The 21,145-nt window shown below is 40.3% G+C and overlaps 2 protein-coding genes and 1 pseudogene across 3 annotated transcripts in view; 1 reads left to right on the forward strand and 2 right to left on the reverse strand.

The window, feature by feature from the left end:
- Nucleotides 1-21,145, forward strand: part of CPM (carboxypeptidase M) — a 97,485-nt gene that overhangs the window by 50,034 nt on the left and 26,306 nt on the right. For both annotated transcript variants that reach the window (XM_012441409.3, XM_064377005.1), the window contains exons 4-6: nt 8,430-8,602; nt 10,065-10,249; nt 10,972-11,142. In XM_012441409.3, coding sequence (XP_012296832.2) covers nt 8,430-8,602; nt 10,065-10,249; nt 10,972-11,142 — 529 coding nt within the window. The remainder of the gene's footprint in view (nt 1-8,429; nt 8,603-10,064; nt 10,250-10,971; nt 11,143-21,145) is intronic.
- LOC135275215 (protein CREG1-like) lies at nt 14,730-15,562 on the reverse strand. Its single transcript, XM_064376660.1, has one exon. It carries the CDS (start codon nt 15,560-15,562, stop codon nt 14,900-14,902), a length of 663 nt encoding a protein of 220 aa, XP_064232730.1. The 3' UTR covers nt 14,730-14,899.
- Nucleotides 19,251-21,112, reverse strand: LOC135275216 (melanoma inhibitory activity protein 2-like; annotated as a pseudogene).

The following is a 21,145-nucleotide window of genomic DNA, read 5'->3' on the forward strand; positions in this document are numbered from 1 at the left end:
ATGACTGTGTGCTTAAAGAATTGGGTGCCCAGGCCAGGCATGGTGGCTCACGCTCATAATCCCATCACTTTGGGAGGTCAAGCTGGGGAGATTGCTTGAGGCCAGGAGTTCAAGACCAGCCTGGGAAACATAGTAAGACCTCGTCTCTAAAAAAAAATTTAAAAATTAGACGAGTGTGGTGGTGCATACTTGTAGCCCCAGCTACTCAGGAGGCTGAGGTGGAAGGATTACTTGAGCCTGGGAGGTCAAGGCTGCAGTGGGCCATGATCACACCACACTGTACTTCACCCTGGTTGACAGAACAAGACCCTGCCTTTAAAAAAAAAATTGAGTACCTAGATTTTAAGCTAATTCTAGTAACACTAAGCAAAGTATAGGTCAGAGCCTGGGTTCAAACCCAGGTTTCCTTGACTTCAGGATCAATGGTCTTAATTACTGTACTATAGGAGTAACTATTGAATATGTTTGTTAAGTAATTTAACTAAAATGCAATTATTTTTGCTTTGAGAGTTGGGGTCTCACTCTGTAACCCAGGCTAGAATGCTCTGGTGTGATCATGGCTCACTGTAACCTCAAACACCTTGAGTCCAAGCAATCCTTCTGCCTCAGCCTCCCATGTAGCTAGGTCTAGAGGTGTGTGCAACCACACCAGGCTAAGTTTTTTATTTTTTGCAGAGATAGGATCTCTCAGTGTTGCCCAGGCTGTTCTCAAACTCCTGGCTTCAAGTGATTTTCCAGCCTTGGCTTCCCAAAGTGTTGGGATTACAGGCTTGAGCCACGCATCCAGCCTAAATAGCACTTCTGCCTTTTTGGGGAGGCAGCGGGGAGGAATTTTTTTAAGCTTTCATTTCTTAAAGATCAGTGAATTATTTTTACTATGATAGACTTGATATAGGCTTTTCTAACTGCCCTACAGTTTGATTTTGCCTGCTGCCCAGATAGAGCAGATTTATCAAGACAGGGGAATTGCAAGAGAGAGTTTAATTCATTCACAGCCAGCTGAACAAGGAGACTGAAGTCTTATTATTACTTAAATCAGTCTCCCCAAAAATTCAGAGACTGGGAGTTTTTAAGGATAATTTGGTGGGTAGGGGGAGAGGCAGTGGGGAGCGGTGATTGGTCAGGTCTGAGATGAAATCATAGGGCGTCAAAGCTGCCCTCCTGCGCTGCATCAGTTCCTGGGGGGGATGAGCCAGTTTATCACTGTGGGTGGCACCAGCAGATCCATCCAGTGTAGGGTCTAAAAAATATCTTAGGTTTTACAATACTGATGTCATCCCTCAGAGCAGTTGGTAAGGTTTGGAATCCTATGACCTCTGGCTGCATGACACCTATTCCATAATTTCTAATCTTATAGCTAATTTGTTAGTCCTACATTCAGGAAAGTGCTATTATCATCTTTGTTTCCAAGTTAAACTATGACTGTTAGTTCAGCCTATGCCCAGGAATGAACAAGGACAACTTGAAGGTTAGAACAAGATGGAGTTGGTTTCATCAGATCTCTTTCACTGCCATAGTTTTCTCACTGTTATAAGTTTTGCAAAGGCAGTTTCATTTTTGAACAATTCACATCACATTTAGAATTTTATGATTGTGGCATTGGTTTATAGTTTATTGTATTCCAGAAATACAGGTTGAAAAGAAAAATCATTCCCTCGATAATAGTGGCCATATTAGGCTGAGTACAGTGGCTCACACCTGTAATCCCAGCACTTTGGGAGGCTGAGGCAGGTGGATCACGAGGTCAGGCATTTGAGACAAGCCTGGCCAAGATGGTGAAACCCTGTCTCTACTAAAAATACAAAAATTAGCCAGGTACAGTGGTGGGTGCCTGTAATCCCAGCTACTCAGGAGGCTGAGGCAGGAGAATTGCTTGAACCTGTGAGGCAGAGGTTGCAGTGAGCCATCATCACACCACTGCATTCTCGTCTGGGCGACAGAACAACAGTCCATCCCAAAAACAATATATGTATATATATAGTGGCCATATTTTTCAACCTAAAAATAAAGAGATAAAAGATAAATTATTTTCATACACCTTCTAGGTATAATAGACAGTTTATGAGGTAGTTTCCATGTCTAAATGTTTTACTTAGGGGGCATTTTAATGGTTTACACAGACAGTCAGACACAATATCTGAAATTGTGACCATCCAGGAAAATCTGGGATGTATAGTCAGCATGCAGTAGGGGTTCCCAACTAATCATTAAACCAAAAACACAACATTCAACCTTGTCTTTCTAAATGCCACTTCCCAAGCTCCTTTTCTACCACTATCCCAGGTGATAGCAAAATGTCCTCAGTTATGCTATGTGGCTTTGCATAATTAAATTCTTTCTTTTTAGATGTAGGCAGAGCTCGTTGTTTTCCAGGTGAAGTGTCTAATTCATTTTAAGCATGTTTTAAATTCATTAATTTTTGGTGAGGCTGGGCCAGGGTGACCAGATATCCTGAGTCCCTGTCATGAGCAGAATTGTTAGCCTGTACCTCTATAAAATTTGTTCACTATTTAAAAATCCTTCAGATAAAATAACTTGATTATTTGTACATCTTCCCTTACCAAGCACCTTAAGTCCTCCTGTTTTCAGAAAGTTCTTCATCAGAATAGTCTTGATCTTATAATGAACTGTGAACCGTAGTTTATTAGCAATTATTTATTGAATACAGGATATACCAGGAGCTGGGCAAGCTACACCAAGAACATAGGGATACAGAGAAAAACCATGAGGATCCCTTATTTCAGGGCTTTGATGGTAGAATTGGGGAAGCAGGGGTCAGTCAGGATCAGCCAAGTGATTGTAATGTGTGTGCATTAAATAGCGCAGGTGTCATGGTGAACCCAGACTTGGGAGGCCAAGAAAGTATGCTAGATAAATGTCATGTTTAGACTGATATTTAAAGAAGAATTAGCTGGCAGGTCAGACAAATGACTTAAATCTGTAACACACACACCACTGTGGAGCCCCACAGCCCAGTGACTTTCCCCCTAGAAGCTGCATCACAGGGTAGCATTGCAAAAACAGATTCCATATTAGGATAGCTGAATTCTCTCTCTCTCTCTCTCTCTCTCTCTCTCTCTCTCTCTCTCTCTCTCTCTCACACACACACACACACACACACACACACACACACACACACACATACCCCACTGCCCCGGTTGTGGATTTTCCTGCAAAATATTTTTTTCAATTTTTTATAAACATTCTGTGAAGGACTAGAACACTCATTTTTATCTGTGTGGCAAATTCCAACTTGACTGAATTGAACTACAGCTGATAGAGAATAAGTTTTCTGCTTTATGGGTCATTGCCAGTTTAACCACCAGATGGAGGAGATGGAGTAAGAGGCTCCAGAGGCCCGTGTGTCCATCAGGCCCCAGGCTCTTCATGAGGGCTTCTCCCTTAAGTCTGTGCTCTCACAGGAAGGAAGCCACCATGCTGGGTGAAAGGCCGCCTGGGCTTTTGGAGACTCTTTTGACCACATTCTTCTTTTAAAATTTGGACTGTCCGAGGTTTCCTGTCCAAGACTTAATTTTCAGCGAAGTGAGGTTTATACATAAAGCATGAATGAGTGTTTGAGACATTTATACTAAGGTTGGGAAGAATTAATTTGAATGATATTTGGCATAAATCTGCTGTTACAGAGGCAGCAAAAGATGGCGCAAAAAGAAAGGAGGATTTTGTTTGACTGCCTCTGAAATTCCATCTGTTTACCTCAGCATTTAAAGAATTATCTGATCCTTAGTCAGTTCTTTATCGTATTTTCAAGGTTTTTATTTACCACTGCAGTTGAAAACTTGTGATTTGTTGTGGAATATTGAGACACACAGAAAATACATCGGTTACATACTTGTTTCCCTCAAAGAATCATGATTTTATTATTTTTGTAAAAATGACACAGGTTTTCTTTAATTTAAAAAGAATAAGAGGAAATAAAAATCATTCAGAATACTCTACCCAGAAATAGCCATCATGAATTTTGCCAGACATCACTCTAGACATTTATATATTTCTGTGGTAAGAGAATGAGTAGAATTAAAAATATATAAAATAAAATGTGTCATATGAAATTTGATTTTATTTGAATTAACAGAAGAATAAAACTGAAGTGAAACTAAAATAACTGGTGAACTTGATACTTTCTCAAAATAAGAAATTGATTATCAGATTTTTCTAAAGTTAAGAAAAAAGATTATGAAAAACTTTGAAATTGTAGTCATTTTATAAGTATATATTTTAACTTTTGATAGTATTTTATGACCCCTTACTATGAAAAGTGAAGTAATTAACATTTTGAAAATTTCTCCCTCAACATTTTTTTTTTTTGAGGCAGAGTCCTGCTCTATTGCCCAGGCTGGAGTGCAAGCAATTCCCCTGCTTCAGCCTCCTGAGTAGCTGGGACTACAGGTACCTGCAACCATGCCTGGCTAATTTTTGTATATTTAATAGACACAGAGCTTCACCATGTTGGCAAGGCTGGTTTCAAACTCCTGACCTCAGGTGATCTGCCCACCTCAGCCTCCCAAAGTTCTGGGATTACAGACGTGAGCCACCATGCCTGGCCTCAACTTTCATATTTAGTTCTGTACCCATACTACAAAGATTGCTTAATCTAGTTCTGTATCTAACAGAATACCAACTCAACCTAGCCTCCTAATCATGGCTTCTTTACTCTTCCTTTTCACTTTCCTTCGGTTGGATGAATTTCATTGCCAACTTACATCTTGACTGCATGCTGGAGAGTGTATGGTTCAGATAGCTAAGAGAGAAATTCACATTTAGAGTCACACAGGGATTCTGATATCACGTCCTCTCTGTTCTTGACTTGGGTCTCAGATAGGCCAGAGATTTTTATCAGCTGAACCACACTGTGGCCTCTAACCAGCACTTAGACATTTGACAAACTGCAGAACTCCTGGTCATTTCCTCCTCACCTTCCTGTACCTATTTCTCCCCAAACCCATCTGTGAAAGCTCCTTAAACCAATTACCCTTTTCACATTTTTTTTTTCAGAGATGCAGTCTCACTGTCACCCAAGCTGGAGTGCAGCAACGCAATCTCAGCTCACTGCAACCTCTGCCTCCCAGGTTCAAGTAATTCTCGTTCCTCAGCTTCCTGAGTAGCCAGGATTACAGGTGGGCACCACCACGCCCAGCCAATTTTTTTTTTTTTTTTTTTTTTTTTCGAGAGAGTCTCACTCTGTCGCCAGGCACCAGGCTGGAGTGCAGTGGCATAATCTCGGCTCACTGCAACCTCTGCCTCCCTAGTTCAAGCAATTCTCCTGCCTCAGCCTCCCGAGTAGCTGGGACTACAGGCACATGCCACCACACCCAGCTAATTTTTGTATTTTTAGTAGAGACAGTGTTTTGCCATATTGGCCAGCCTGGTCTCGAACTCCTTACTTCAGGTGATCCAGCCACCTCGGCCTCCCAAAGTGCTGTGATTACAGGCGTGAGCCATTGTGCCTGTCCCCTTTTCACATTGAAAGTTACAGTCACAGTTTTATGTTATCAGCTCCTCCCCACTGGCTTTAGGGCAGGTCATAGTAGCTTGTTGGGTTACTTCAAAGGTGCTTGAGTTTAAGAGCCTATTCTGTCTTACAACTGGAACCCAGCATGGGGCATGAGTGACTTTTTTTCTTATTAGCTTGTAAGGACTTTTTCCAGTGACAATTTTGACTGTAAAAAATCTGACAGGGTGCGCTGGCTCACACCTGTCATCCCAGCTCTTTGGGAGGCCGAGACTGGCAGATCACCTGAGGTCAGGAGTTCGAGACTGGCCTGGTCAGCATAGTAAAACCCCATCTCTACTAAAAATATAAAGATGAGCAGGGCTTGGTGGTGAGCACTTGTAATCTCAGCTACTCGGGAGGGTGAGGCAGGAGAATTGCTTGAACCAGAGAGACAGAGGTTGCAGTGAGCCGACACAGTGCCACTGCACTCCAGCCTGGGTGACAGAGTGAGACTCTGTCTCAAAATTTTAAAAAAGCAAGGTAGTAGAAGAGGAAGATAAAAAACAAATATGAAAAAAAGTTGAAGTCAGAATTGGATATCACTTGACTCTAAATTTTATGGTTCTCTATGAAACTGTAATTCATATATCCCAAAATCTCTTTCTTTTTTCTTTCTTTTTTCTTTCTTTTTTTGAGATGGAGTCTCACTCTGTCACCCATGCTGGAATGCAGTGGTGCGATCTCAGATCACTGCTGCCTCAACCTCCTGAGCAGCATAAGTGATCCTCCCACCTCAGCCTCCTGAGTAGCTGGGGCCACAGGTGCACGCCACCATGCCTGGCTAATTTTTTATTTTATGTAAAGATGGCATCTCGCTACATTGCCCAGGCTGGTTTTTGAACTCTGGGGCTCCAGTGAGCCACCTGCCTTTGCCTCCAAAAGTGCTGGCTGGGATTACAGGCATGAGCCACTGCCTCCAGCCCCAAATTTTCTTAGTCCCAATTTTAATTACTCTATGTTCATTAGGATAATAAGTTTTTTTAATGTGGTCTCTTTATGTGCCAGTGAAGGAATCAAGTGAGGAGTTGTCATCCAAGGATCACTTGTCCTTTGTCACAATGTTGAAGTCCTACAGTCACTCTTGACTGGAAATTCTTCTGAGGCTCCATGAAATCTTTTCCTGCACACGAATGTCCCTGCAGCACTCTCCTGATTTACTCACCTGCTGCCCCGAGTTCTCCTTTACTAACCCTCAACAACATCTGCTCTTCTGAAGCAGATTCCTTGAACCTAGAATGATAGGGAGAACTCGATGTAGTCTAAGCAGAAAGGCTGAAATTTACATTAATTTTTTCAATAAGAAAAATAAGGAATCTCTCTCCTGGGGAGGGATTATAAAGCAAGATCTCTCACAGGCCTTCGGTTTCCCAGTCCTTATTGATATTTAAGCTAATTTTAGGTGGATATAATGGTTTTTAACATTTTAATAGTCATGCTTTTACTTAATGTATATGAGAAATATATATCTAGAAAAGTAGAAATGATATAAAGTTTCATTTTAAGGTAAGTAAAAAGTGAACCAGTAACCCCAGCACTTTGGGAGTCTGAGGTGGATGGATCACAAGATCAGGAGATCGACAGCATCCTGGCCAACATGGTGAAACCCTGTCTGTACTAAAAATACAAAAATTAGCTGGGCATGGTGGCACATGCCTGTAGTCCCAGCTACTCAGGAGGCTGAGACAGGAGAATTGCTTGATCCTGGGAGGCAGAGTTTGCAGGTAGCCAAGATCACACCACTGCACTACAGCCTGGGACAGTGAAACTCTGTTTTTTTTAAAAAAATGCAAAGTAAAACATAGTATATGGATAATATGCATATATGGGAAAGAATTATGAGGATGATATACAAATGACTAAAGTTTTAGAAACATGAGAATTGTGGAAATCAGAAATACATAGATATGACCAAAATTGCACAAACGTGCAATAGGAGAACCAGAATATAGGCAAATTAAAAATCTGAAACCTACTGAAATTATGCTTGTTAAAGACTTGGATTTTTCCCTATTAAAATCTGTAGTCTGATACAATAGTGCACGTCTGTAGTCCCAGCTACTTGGGATGCTGTGGTGGGAGGATCACTCGAGCTCAGGAGTTAGCAGCCAGCCTGAGCAACACAGTGAGACCCTGTCTTAAAAAAAAAAATCTGCAATGCAATGGTTCTAAGTCTGTTATCCACCATTCCATACATGAGAAGCTTCATATGCAGCATGCATTCTCATGGAAATACATGATTCCTGTGCTTCTCTGTAACTCCACCTCTTTCTCTACCACTCCAGAGGATACTTTGGAAGTCAAGCAAATGAAAAATGTTATAATAGGAAGTATTATTCCAGCTGAGCACAGTGGCTCAACGCTGTAATCCCAGCACTTTGGGAGGCTGAGGCAGGTGGATCACTTGAGGTCAGGAGTATGAGATCAGCCTGGCCAACATAGTGAAACCCCATCTCTACTAAAAATATGAAAATTACCTGGGCATGGTGGCACATGCCTGTAATCCCAGCTATTCAGGAAGCTGAGGCAGGAGAATCATTTGAACCCAGGAGGCAGAGGTTGCAGTGAGCCAAGATTGTGCCACTGCTCTCCAGCCTGGGCAACTGAGACTGTCTCAAAAAAAAAAAAAAAAAGAAGCAGCAGCAGCATTATTACTACATGAATTCATTTTTGCAGTGTGTAAACTATTTACAAATAGATACTTTAACTCTTAATAACAGTTTCAGCACACCCCATGACTGATCGCCACCTGATTGCACTTGTCACAGCATAAGCATGCCTAAGAAAGAGTGGTCTTACAAACTAGTTTGGGTCTGAGATGTCATGTGTGCAGACCCCTGTTGGGGAATTTGCACGGCAGGGACTGCTTTCCTTATTGCCTCTGACCTAATAATGTCCTCTTTTCTCTTTACACATACAGACCGTCGGGCGGGAACTGCTGCTCCATCTGATCGACCACCTCGTAACCAATGATGGCAAAGACCCTGACATCACAAATCTGATCAATAGTACCCGGATACACATCATGCCTTCCATGAACCCAGATGGATTTGAAGCCGTCAGAAAGCCTGACTGTTATTACAGCATCGGAAGGTAAAGAGGGGCTGGCCTATCTTTATTTCGAAATGAAACAACACAACACAAAGGCTCCCGCCAGGCACCTGTTGGCCTTGGCAAGAGGAGTGTGTCCTGGTGACAGCCCTCAGAGCCGGTGTGCTGTCGCTGATGTGCCAAAGCTCAAGGCTCCTCAGGGCTGCATCCAGCTTGCAGGATGAAATGCGACTCAGGCTACTTTGCACAGGTGCCCACCTAGGCTCTCCATCTTCACTTGCCACTCCCTCGCCATCCCCTGCCTCCTGCCCTCTGTCCCTCCTTCCTGTCCCGGAACTACCAGTGCTTTCTCACCTCGGTGTTTTACACACACCATTTCCTCCCACTGCCTAAAATAGCATTTCCTCCAAGACTCTTTCTCCCCGACCTGTCATGCACTAGATGCCCTGGTAAACTCTCAGACCACCTGGCACTTTACTTTCAGAGCACAACTTTTAATATCTAACTTCTTCCTTCACGTCTCTCTCCCCACTACACTGCAGGCTACCTGAAGGTAGGAATCCTGTCCATTACGTTCATCGTTGTTAGATCCCCAATGCCTGGCAGAGTACCAAAGCCCTTGGTGATGACTGGCTGATTTATTAAGCCAATAGTCCAAGAACTCACCATAACCAAGACCAGGTCTTGAAGGAGCTCTGATTTAAACAGTTTATTTTGTTTAAATTCCAAACCTTGAGAGGTTTGGAATTTCTCAGATGTTTAATATACATTTATATTTATGCAATTTATAAATGTGTTTGCTTTACCAAAGCTGAACAAAATCTCACCACTTCATTCCCTCCAATTCTAAGTTTTTCTAGCATATCTAAACATGGCCATTCCACTTTTCACAAATGCATGCGTGTAAAGTAATGTGTTTACTGTTTCTGTTATCAGTTGCTACATAACGAATCACCCCAAAATTAGTGACTTAAAGCAACAGCCTTTTTATTTCTATTGATTCTGTAAGTCAGGAATTTGTGCAGGGCAGAGCAGGGATGGCTACTCTGTGCCGCAGGCATGGCTACTCTGTGCCACAGGTCTGGGGCTCAGCTCTGGTCTTTCTGAGACAATTTACCTGGAGACATGTGTTTGGAGTCTCAGCTCTGGCTGTTACCTGGGCTCCTCGTTTCTCCACATGGACTCTCCACGTGGCTACCATAGGGGTCTCAGAGTCCTAAAAGGGAGAATCTAAGAGCAGAAGTCCTAAAATATAAACACTTATAAAACCTCTGCCTGCATCACAGTAGCTAGTGTCTCGTTAGCGAGAGCACATCATGAGGGAGGGGATGCCATGGGGTGTGAGTGCCAAGTGTGGGTCATGGCAAGACACCAGGGCAGCCATTGCCACACCCACACTCACATTTGGAAAGACACCTGGAGCCTAAAGCATGGGACCAGACACTGTAAGAATCCACTCCCTTATGCCCTATCAATAAGCCCTCAAATATTCTTTCTTTTAAAGGGAAAATTACAACCAGTATGACTTGAATCGAAATTTCCCCGATGCTTTTGAATATAATAATGTCTCAAGGCAGCCTGAAACTGTGGCAGTCATGAAGTGGCTGAACACGGAGACGTTTGTCCTCTCTGCAAACCTCCACGGTGGTGCCCTTGTGGCCAGTTACCCATTTGATAATGGTGTTCAAGGTAAGCAGGTGCGGGCCTGGTTCTGGCTTCCTAAGTCCAGAGTGGGACTGAAAACTCTTTGTCTCTGCATGGGGATAAACTCTCCCTTCCCCACTTAACTTCTCTGACAGGGTGAAAAGAGCTTCCTGTTCCCAACCCTAGCCATCCTTCTTGTGATTCCTCAATAGCAGATGGGCAGTGTGGCTGAACTGACAACCCACAGTGGACATGCATCAGTGAAATAGTGAAATTTAGATTCTAGAAAATAGGATCTAAACAGTCAGATTGATTCTCTGACAAGAGACAACATGGCTAAAATAACATAAAACTGGAACAACTCACGCTTTTTTGCTAATCATGTGAACAATAATTGTTGACTCTTCTTAAAACTATAATATGAGGACCCAAAATATTATAATAACTTTATTTCATCCTTCTGATACCTAAGGAAACTGTCCTTACCTCCAGAAATTAGCAAGAGTGACTGAGAGAGCATTGAATTTTTAAGTTGATTTAGGAGTTTGGATTTGTATCTGACTTAGTTGGGGGCTATCACCTTGCATATGTTTATTATAAAGTAGAAAGAAGAATAGAGGAAGCATTCATGGAGGTGGATGGAGGATTTCTCTCTAGGGAAATTGGAGCATCTGTGTGTCATGTGATTATGTATTTGCTAATGTGGTGTTTGTGTTTCCTCTTACTCTAAAGACGTTTAAAGGTCTTGGCTCATCTTTTAAATGCAGCAACTGGGACATTATACTCCCGAAGCTTAACTCCTGATGATGATGTTTTTCAATATCTTGCACATACCTATGCTTCAAGAAATCCCAACATGAAGAAAGGAGACGAGTGTAAAAGCAAAATGAACTTTCCGAATGGTGTTACAAATGGCTACTCTTGGTATCCACTCCAAGGTGAGTTTCTCTTCATTTCTCTCATTTCTTCATTTTTTTTTTTTTGAGATGCAGTCTAGCTCTGTCGCCCATTCGCCCTTTGCCTTCACCTAGAAGTGCCAGCTCTTTTATTTTGATCCAGCAGTGGTTAAAACAACTTTAGGTACAATAGGCCCTTCATTGTATCCTTATCAGCTAGTATCATAGGAGCAGTGGAGGTGACTGATGGCTTGAGAGATGCTCAGACATGTTCCTTATTACCAAGGTCCTCCTTCATTCATTCAGATGCTTATTCTGCTTCTGCTTACTGTGAGCCAGAAACTGTACCAAGAAAGATGAACAAGACACACAGCTCACCCTGGAGTTGAATAGGGGAGACAGATATGCAAATAAGTAATTGTGATAGCAGTGTAATTAGAATAACAACAGATTTAGAAAAGGCGCAGTGTACCCCAAGGGTGCACAAAGCCAAAATACAATAGGGAGTTTGGAGAAATGTAATGCTGACATGCCATCTAACAGGGACAGCTGCTACTAGATCTAGCTAATTATTGTCATGCAACCATCGGGAGCCAATACTGCCAGATCTTGCAGTTTGTAAAAAGAAGCTGGATTTGTATGTGAAGTATCATGGTTTTAAAGCCATTTTGCAGGCTCAACAAATTAGCTCTTCAGACAGTATACAGTGGGAGGAGGGCCCCCAGTTCTCCATCAGAATAAGATGGCCAGGTAAGGGACAGGATGAGATTGCAATGTAGACAACATGGAAGGAGAGGTATTCTTTTTTTTTTTGAGATGGAGTATCGCTCTGTCACCCAGGCTGGAGTGTATGGAGTGCAGTGGTGCTACCTCAGCTCACCACAAACTCTGCCTCCTGGGTTCTAATGATTCTCCTGCCTCAGCCTCCCTAGTAGCTGGGACTACAGGCACGCACCACCATGCCTGTAGTTTTTGGGGTTTTTTTTGTATTTTTAGTAGTGACAGAGTTTCACTGTCTTAGCCAGAATGGTTTTGATCTCCTGATCTTGTGATCCATAGCCTCGGCCTCCCAAAGTGCTGCCATTACAGGTTGAGCCACTGCGCCCAGCCCAGAGATATTATTATTAGAGGGAATAATAGAAACCCGGGGTAGGAGGGACCTAGGGTGGAAGGACAGGAAGGGAGACGGTAGACTGGAACTGGATTTCCAGCCTCAGGGGAAAACATTCCCTTCTAGACTGGTTAGCCTGACCCCACCAACAGCAAGCTGCAGCGTGCATTTCTGCATGCAGGCCACTTCCAAAGGTGCCTTCTCTAATGGTCACTTTGGATACACAAGCTTTCAGGTAATCTTGCACAAGCTGGTATTTTTGTGCCTGGGTGGCTTTCTGTCAGGTTTCCAGGGAACATAAATAAGCATAGACCACAACTGACAGGCAGCAGGTCTGGGCAGCATCCAAACCTCTCTCGTGTCCAAGATACAGCCCCTACCCCTACCTTAGGGCTCCTGCATAGTCTCTGCTTTCCACACTTTGTAGCTAAGAAAGGGCCCGTCCTGTCCAGTGGCAGAGCTGTCCTGCATGTTCACTGTCTAACTTTCAAGGCAAATCCGTATGTGTAAGAAATGAGCTGGGAACGGTTGCTGCTGGGAATTGTTCCCCAGTGTGCCTGTGTGTGAGCTGTGTATGCTTCTCAGGAAAAAACAGGTGAAGCCAGCGGCCTTGAGGAGCCCAGAAGAATGTGTCTGGCCCCGCCTGGGGTTTTGTTGGCCAGGCCTGACCCGCCTTATCCAGAACTTTCTTCACGCTTGGCATTCTCAATCCTAGCTACTTTGCTAGGGATCTATAATGCTGCCTGTTTTGCTATTTAAATTTTTTCTACCTGAGACATGTCTAGCCATGGGGTTTGTCTTTTTTTCTTTCCTCTCTTCTTTTTCCTTCTACTATTTTTTGGCAAAAATGAGATCAGAGAAATGAAAAACCTGTAAGGTAAGGAAATAGAAAGGACAGAGAAAGTCTTCCTGACTGGAATCTGGGCCTACATGGATATTACTTAATATTTAGATAATATTTTTATATAATATTTTGACCACTTGCTTATCATTAATATTTTTCTTTTTAAAATTATGTTCTGGGGTACATGTGCAGAATGTTCGTTACATAGGTATACACGTGCCATGGTGGTGTGCTGCATTGATCCCCCCATCATCTACATTAGGTATTTCTCCTAACACTATCCCTCCCTATCCCCCCACTGCCTGCAATCTCTCCCCTAGCCCGCTACCCCACAACATGCCCCAGTGTGTGATGTCCATATGTTCTCATTGTTCAACACCCTCCCTGTGTGTGTCCATATGTTCTCATTGTTCAACACCCACTTATGAGTGAGAACATGCAGTGTTGGTTCTCTGTTCTTGTGTCAGTTTGCTGAGAATGATGGTTTCCAGCTTCATCCATGACCCTGCAAAGAACATGAACTCATCCTTTTCTATGGCTGCATAGTATCCCAAGGTGTTTATGTGTCACATTTTCTTTTTTTTTTTTTAAAAAATCTTTTAATTATTGATGCTTTGAATAAGAAGTCCATTTTACTAAGTTTAGTATAAATTAGTTTTGTTAAACAGAAGCTGTTTGCTGGATCTCAGTTAAGTTCACTTTGTAATTTTCAGACACAATGACTCATATTTATAACTTTTCTCTTTGCCATTTAAGGATTCAGTGGCTTGATTCCTGACATTTCCTCTTTCAGAGGAATCTTATGTCATCTTCTGAAATCATGAATGTTGGTAATAATATTAGTGTCTTCTCTTCTGAAGATGTGATTCTTTTAATGCCATGTTCTCTTCCCTCTGGTGACATGACTTAGATCATAGCAGCACTAGAAGTTATTAAGAGATTTGGAGCAGCTGAGGAAGCCTTAGGTAATTATTAAGAGTAACAGCATTTAAAAAGCTGTGGAGAGTGGTTTGAAAGGAGATTTTGTCCCCGGTCGAAGGTGGTCCATGCCTGGGTAACCTTTATTCATTAAAGAATACCAGGAACACATAAAATGTTCTTCTCTTTCTTTTGCAATCCAGTTTTGTGGCCAAAAATAATCTGTGTGCATATGTGTTTTGATAATAGGTGAGGAAATTAAATTCAGGAGTTTTATGAATTTCTTTTGTTCTGGGTATCACTTTAGAGTATAAAAAGTTTTTCAAAAAGTTCTTTATCAGAAATAGTTTCACTCTATGTTGGATTAACAATACCCAGGACTGTCAGACATAAATCAACATGAGTAGGAAGCTCCCTGTGAGATTCATCATTGCTTGTCTATTGTGGCAAGATTTATTCAGGTGCACCATAATGAGGCCAATCCTTCTGCACCAGGCTCAGGCAGCTCAGGAGGCAGCTGTGGTGAGTGACACACTCTACCCAGCACAGTGGCTTCCAGGAATAAAGAACACATACTCAAGTACTTTCAAATGCCAATGGGCAATTTAAATCTAGTACTCGTTCCTCTTCAAGGAGCACCAGTGGAAACATCTTTGGAATTGATGGGACAAAACTTATTTGATTACAGTGAAGGATATTTCTCTATGAAAATGGCTACAAAATATGAAAAAAGTAGTAACCACCTCTTTCAAGAAATCCAGTAACAGACCAACTCTATTTGCAAACAAACAGGAAAACAAACCAGCATGTGACAGAAAACTGGCTAACATTCTGGGATGCTTTCCAGAGAAACATTAAACCCTTTAAGTGTGTATGAGCCACTTTAAGAAATTTCACAAGTGTTGTTAAATTCACCACAGTCTGCTTCACTGAACTGTGACATTATAATATTCTTCCGGTGTCACAATTTTTGGTCCACCAAAGTAGTCCAGAACCCAGATATTGGTTATATTCAACTTAGCAAAGAACCAATTATGGCTGGAAGGCCAGGTTTTCATCTCAGGGTGTCGAATGAATAACGAATGTTTTGCAGTATCCACTTCTGTCTCATTCACCTTGGTCACAGTTCCTGACAGCATTATGTGAGCACAAAGGGGACTTTGAGGATCAAATCCATGTTTCTTGCAGAAGTTGGTCTGTGCCAAAGTCATGGTCAGTGTAGCATATGGATTCTCCTGCAGGTTGCTCACGGAAACCTGCAGCGGGCTCAGGTAGAAGTAGGGCACGCCGCTGCCCGCGCCCGGGGGCCCGTCGCTGAGCGAGAGGACGTCGGAGAAGCGCCGGCCGCGCACCGCCTCCAGCGTGGAGATGGTGGCCAGCGCGCCCCAGTTGCAGACGTGCGTCACGAAGCGGGCCACGCGCGCCGCGTCCTCGCGTGGTGGCAGCGGCGGCAGCCGCGAGGCCTCATCCCAGTCCCCGTGGTCCCGGCCGCCGCGACCCCGCGCGGGGGACGCCAACAGCGCCGACGCCAGCAGGGCGGCGAGCAGGGCGCGCACATTTTCTTTATCCAGTCTACCATTGATGGGCATTTGGGTTGGTTCCAAGTCTTTGCTATTATAAACAGTGCTTCAATGAACATACGTATACATGTGGCTTTATAATAGAATGATTTATAATCCTTTGGGTATATACCCAGTAATGAGATTGCTGGGTCAATGGTATTTCTAGTTCCAGATCCTTGAGGAATTGCCACACTGTCTTCCACAATGGTTGAACTAATTTACACTCCCACCAACAGTGTAAAAGTGTTCCTGTTTCTCCATATCTTCTCCAGCATCTGTTGTCTCCCTATTTTTTACTGATGGCTATTCTAACTGGCGTGAGATGGTATCTCAATGTGGTTTTGATTTGCATTTCTCTAATGACCAGTCATGATGAGCTTTTTTTCATGTGTTTGTTGGCTGCACAGATGTCTTCTGCTGAAAAGTGTCTGTTCATATTTTTGACCCACTTTTTGATGGGGTTGTTTGTTCTTGTAAATTTGTTTCAGTTCTTTGTAGGTTATGGATACTAGCCCTTTGTCAGACGGGTAGACTGCAAAAATTTTTTCCCATTCTGTTGGTTGCCAGATCACTCTAGTAATAGTTTCTTTTGCTGTGCAGAAGCTCTTAAGTTTCATTAGATCCCATTTGTCTATTTTGGCTTTTGTTGCCATTGCTTTTGGTGTTTTAGTCATGAAGTCCTTGCCTATGCCTATGTCCTGAATGGTATTGCCTAGGTTTTCTATATATCTATCTATATGTACACATATATTATGTACATTTATCTATATGTGTATATATATAGTATGTATAAGTATACATATATATGTACATATATCTATATATGTATAGGTATAGATATCTATGTATATCTATGTATCTATAGATACATATATGATGTACATGTATTATATATGTAACTATAATATATGAATATATAATGTATATATGTATATATGCCATAGTATACATGCCATAGTATATATCATATATATACACATGTAGTATGTGTATTATATATACTACATAAGATACATATATATAATATATACATACATAGAAAAAGAATACTAAAATTATTATAAATTATTGCTAAATTAGATATAAATCTGATGAATGTCCTACAGGGTAATAAACCCTAACTTTTGGTTCTATCTTCTTTACAGAGCAGAAATCATTTTTGTCTGTGCAGGACAGAAATTATACCTCTATTGGACAAAAATATTAACATCTTGCCAATTTTCTACAAGCTAACATTTGAATTTACAGTTGTAAAATGTGCAAATCAATAATAACAAATCAGGATTCAGTTCACCTTAGATGGGCTAGTTAGGCAGTGCCCTCACATGAAAACAAATTATACTAGTTATTCTGGCCATTAGTTAAAATCATAGTACACCTTCCAAGTTTTGGTAAATTTTTTTCTTACCGAAGGTCATCCCAGTTTACAGTCCTCACCATATGTGAAAGGGCCTGTTTGGCCCCTCGTGATTACTATTATCTCTTTTTAAAATGTTTGCCAGTTTCATAGATAAAGATGAAATCTCATAATTTTAAGTCGTAGTATTAACTGATATTTCTCTCATAGTCTTATTGAACATTTATTGTTCTTCCGTTTTAAAAAAGTATATTAATATCTATTGCTCATTTTTCTAGTGGTGTATGTCTTTTCTCTCTTGATGTTTTTTGATATATTCCTACCAAGTTTATTCTTAAATTATATATTAATTTATATTTTCTTCCATTTTTATTTTTTTGGTATTTTTATTTTTTTATTTACTTTTCCTTCTGACATCTCATTTTTTCAATGAATTTTTAGAGCAGTTTGAGGTTTGCAGAAAGATTGAACAGAAAGTATAGAGTTCCCATATACCCTTTTCCTGCCTCACCCACATACACAGTTTCCCCTATTATTAACAGCTGGCATTAGTGTGGCATATCTGTTACAATTGATGAGCCAATGCTGATACATTCTTATTAACTAAACTCATAGTTTGTATTAGGTTCACATTACATATGCTATGAGGTTTTTTTAATAGAGAAACTAGCTGATTTTTTTATTATCAATGTGAAACAAGTCTTTAAATCAACTAAAATGTATTTAATTAAGCAGTAAATACAGTAAATACAGTTCTTGGCATAAAGACACAGACTTTAGAATTTAGAGCTTCCCCACCTGCAAGATTACATATATAAAACTCCCACTATTATTTATATAATAGTAGACTAATCAACTTAAAATAGTTATATTATCTAGAATAAAATAAAATGGAAATAATTTACTCATAAGATTCATATTTAAATCATCTTTATTCACAAAATACTATCCTGAGATTTATAATTCCATTAACCTACAATTTTAGCAAAAGTATAAGTAAAGTAAGTATAATTGAAAATTATACAGTAACAGCAGTTACTTTAAACTGAAAATGAGATCAGTCAAAATGATTGTTGAAGAGAGCAAAAATCTTGTCAGGTTTCTTGCTGTGGTTCTGGATGTTCAGTAGCAGGCTCATTTGAAGGTGGAATCAACCCTGAAGGAACTCACTTCTACTTTTAAAATGTCGAGGTGGGAGTTAAAATCCAGGTCTTGGGGGAAGGTAAAGAGGAAAACCCCTTGCTAGATACACATTTCTCACTGTTTAAAGAGATTGGTAAAAGACATTTTACAACTTTGAGAACCATACTGTGCCCTAATAAATCATTAAGTTTATAACTTCCATTATCTATTCTTTACTTGAAAATTGACACCAGAATAATTTCTTGATCTAAGAAATTAACTTTTACAACATTGAGAAAAATGTACTTCTTCAAATATAGATGATTAAAGGAAATATCATTAATTTTTAATGTAATTTTTCTCCTATCTTAATACCTGTTTTTTTGAAAAAGATAAAGTATTTAAAAATATATAAAACTTGCTGTAAAAATATTTTTCTTTCATTATCAAAGTTCTTCTCCAAAAACATTTTCTTATAATATAATTTTCACCAAACTTAAAATCACATCAGTGATTTCCAATTCTGATTTGATATTACACTAAAACATTTCCAGTTATATTAAAAAACACCTTAAAATTCCCCCAAACAAAATTCATTTTAATTCACTTTAAACTTTAAAAAAAGAGGAGAAACAAGGGAAGGAATGACTAGATGAGACATTCATAGGCAAAACCTGGTATTTGGTAATCACATATTTATTCTGCAGAACCCTATAGTTCAAAACAGTAAAGTATGAATAGAAAAGCAATATATTATTCCCTTTTCTTATGTGAAGCTTTAAAAGAATTCAATAAATTCAACAATTAGGTCAAACATAATAAATACATTTTAAGTTTTAAATACATAGGACTACATCAGAACTACTTATGAAAAAGACTTTAAAAAATACCTTAGCCAGTAATTTTATTAAAAATTAATAAATTTTAATTATTTTAAGTAACGGCCAGAATAACCAGTTGCTACCAATAAGATACAGATAATTTTAGTTTTATAAGACCTGCAAAAAGTCAATTATTTTTTGACTACCAATATACAGAAATAATTCTATACTATTAAGATGAATCCATTTGAAACCTCATTACAGTTCATTTATGGCTGGCTGCCTTCCCACTTTGGAAAAGTAAAGGTACACTCAGAATGCTAGAAAAATTTTTCCTCCACTGTGTTACTACATAAACAGATAGTAAAATTAATATCTCTGATTAATAAAACATATATTTAGCTTTTAAAAAAATTTAAAAAACAAGCATACTTGCAAATGGAGCATGTGGTGGACCTGGGAAATCCCTTGGTGGAAAATCATCTCCAGAAGCTCCCTTTTCCCACAAAGGTGACAGGGGCCCCGTGTCAGAAGGACCCCTGTGAGAAATGGTTAACATATCAGAGCTTGATTCTCCTCCTTCATTGGTAATCTGATGGTCCAGAGGATTCCCTGGGCCTCTTGAGCCTCTTCCTCCTCTCCTTGGAAGCAAAGGTGATAGTCTGAGTGGACCCTCCAATGAAGTTGGAGGAGACAGAAAAGCTCTCATTTCAGATGAAGGCTGAGCCCGTGGTGAGGGACCATATGGGGAATGCTCTCTGCCAAGTGGTGTATTTGGAACATCCAATGCATATGGATCTTTTTCTAAAAGTTCACATTTAAACTATTTCAGTTAATTTTTGTCTGTTGTGAGCATTTTTTTTCCTTAAATCATTGAGACTTCTTTCAGCAGTTTGAGCTGAGAACCAATTATCCTGTGCTTTGTTCTCATAGGAAATAGTGCGCCCTTGATAATAATGCATTGTTCTCTCTAATTCTTCTTTAAGATCTTTGGCTCACTTTCTGTAGGTCTCCAGCTTTGCAGTGGCATGGCTGATCCTTTTGTCTACTTTAGAAAGTTTCTCTTCTGTCTCTACCCGGTAATTTTCCTCTGTTGTTAATTTCCTGTAGAGTTTCATTTCATTTTCTTGATATAGTTCAGTCATTACTTTAAGTTTCTGTTGAAGCTTCTGATTCTCACTTTCAAAATGTGTATTTTCTGACTGAAAAGATGCTTGTTCAGTCTCCAGGTTTTTAATACATTCTGTAAGCTCTTCCTTCATTTTGTCAACTTCAGATGACTGAATATAAATTTTATTTATTTCTCCTTCTACGTTTTTTAAAGAAGCATTGAACTTAGCAGCATGAATCAGTTTCTTCAAAGCTCCTTTTGGAGGATGATATAAGTAAGCACCATTTTCCGATTCACTGTTCATTTCTAACTTCAACTTATCACCAGCCGTTCTGTCTTCTCCAAGCATAGCAGCCCAATCTTTCATCTTTAGCAAGCGTTCAGTCAGAGTCTTGATGTGATTGTCTTTATCATTGAGAACTTGTTCTGCGTGTACTTTGGAGTCTTCCAATGTTATTTTCTGTTTATTAAGTTCATTCACTTGTTCTTTCCATACTTCAGCTTCTTACAAAAGTTATTTCTGGATTTCCTGAAGTTGAGAATTTTCATCCAAAGCATCTTTTACTGCTATCTTCAGTGGTTCTTCATTCATTTGAAATAGTCTTGAAGATCATTTTGGCTTCAGCTACTTGTGATTTGAGGGATTTTGACTCATCTTCTAGAGACTGTATCCTTTTTGAAATATCCACCATCAGTTCATTTTGTTCAGACTGTTTCAATTTCTCTTCTTTTAACTCTTTTACTAGACGGAGTATTTCATCCTCACGTTCCGCATTGGACCTGTTCAGCTTTTCACGGGTTGCCTCCAAACTTTGTGCTTCTGTTGCCTCCTTCTCAAAGCTGGGATCCTGTAAAGATGACTCGACTTCATAGTCTTCATGCTCTTTTTCAATAACAGTAAATTTTTCTAGTAGTTTACAATGCATTTCAGCAAGCTTTTTCTCTCTTCCCACATAAAGCTGACTCCTAACAGATCTAAAACCTCTCCACAAAAAAAAGGGAACAGCAAAAAATTCAAAAATAGCTGCCCATATCACCCATTCCCATGGAAAACCATAAGAATTAGAATCTGCTCCCATACTTTGATGCAGTGCTGCCACAACCCTGTGTAGCACCTCCAGAACCAGCCTCAAGTAAGGCTGAGGGATAGCCCGGGGCTCCACCATAGTGCCAAGTCTGCTCTCGGGGTTGCCACAGTA

Source organism: Aotus nancymaae, unplaced genomic scaffold (assembly GCF_030222135.1).
Source record: "Aotus nancymaae isolate 86718 unplaced genomic scaffold, 86718_ANA_hifiasm-v0.15.2.pri h1tg000016l, whole genome shotgun sequence".
Lineage (NCBI taxonomy): Eukaryota > Metazoa > Chordata > Mammalia > Primates > Aotidae > Aotus > Aotus nancymaae.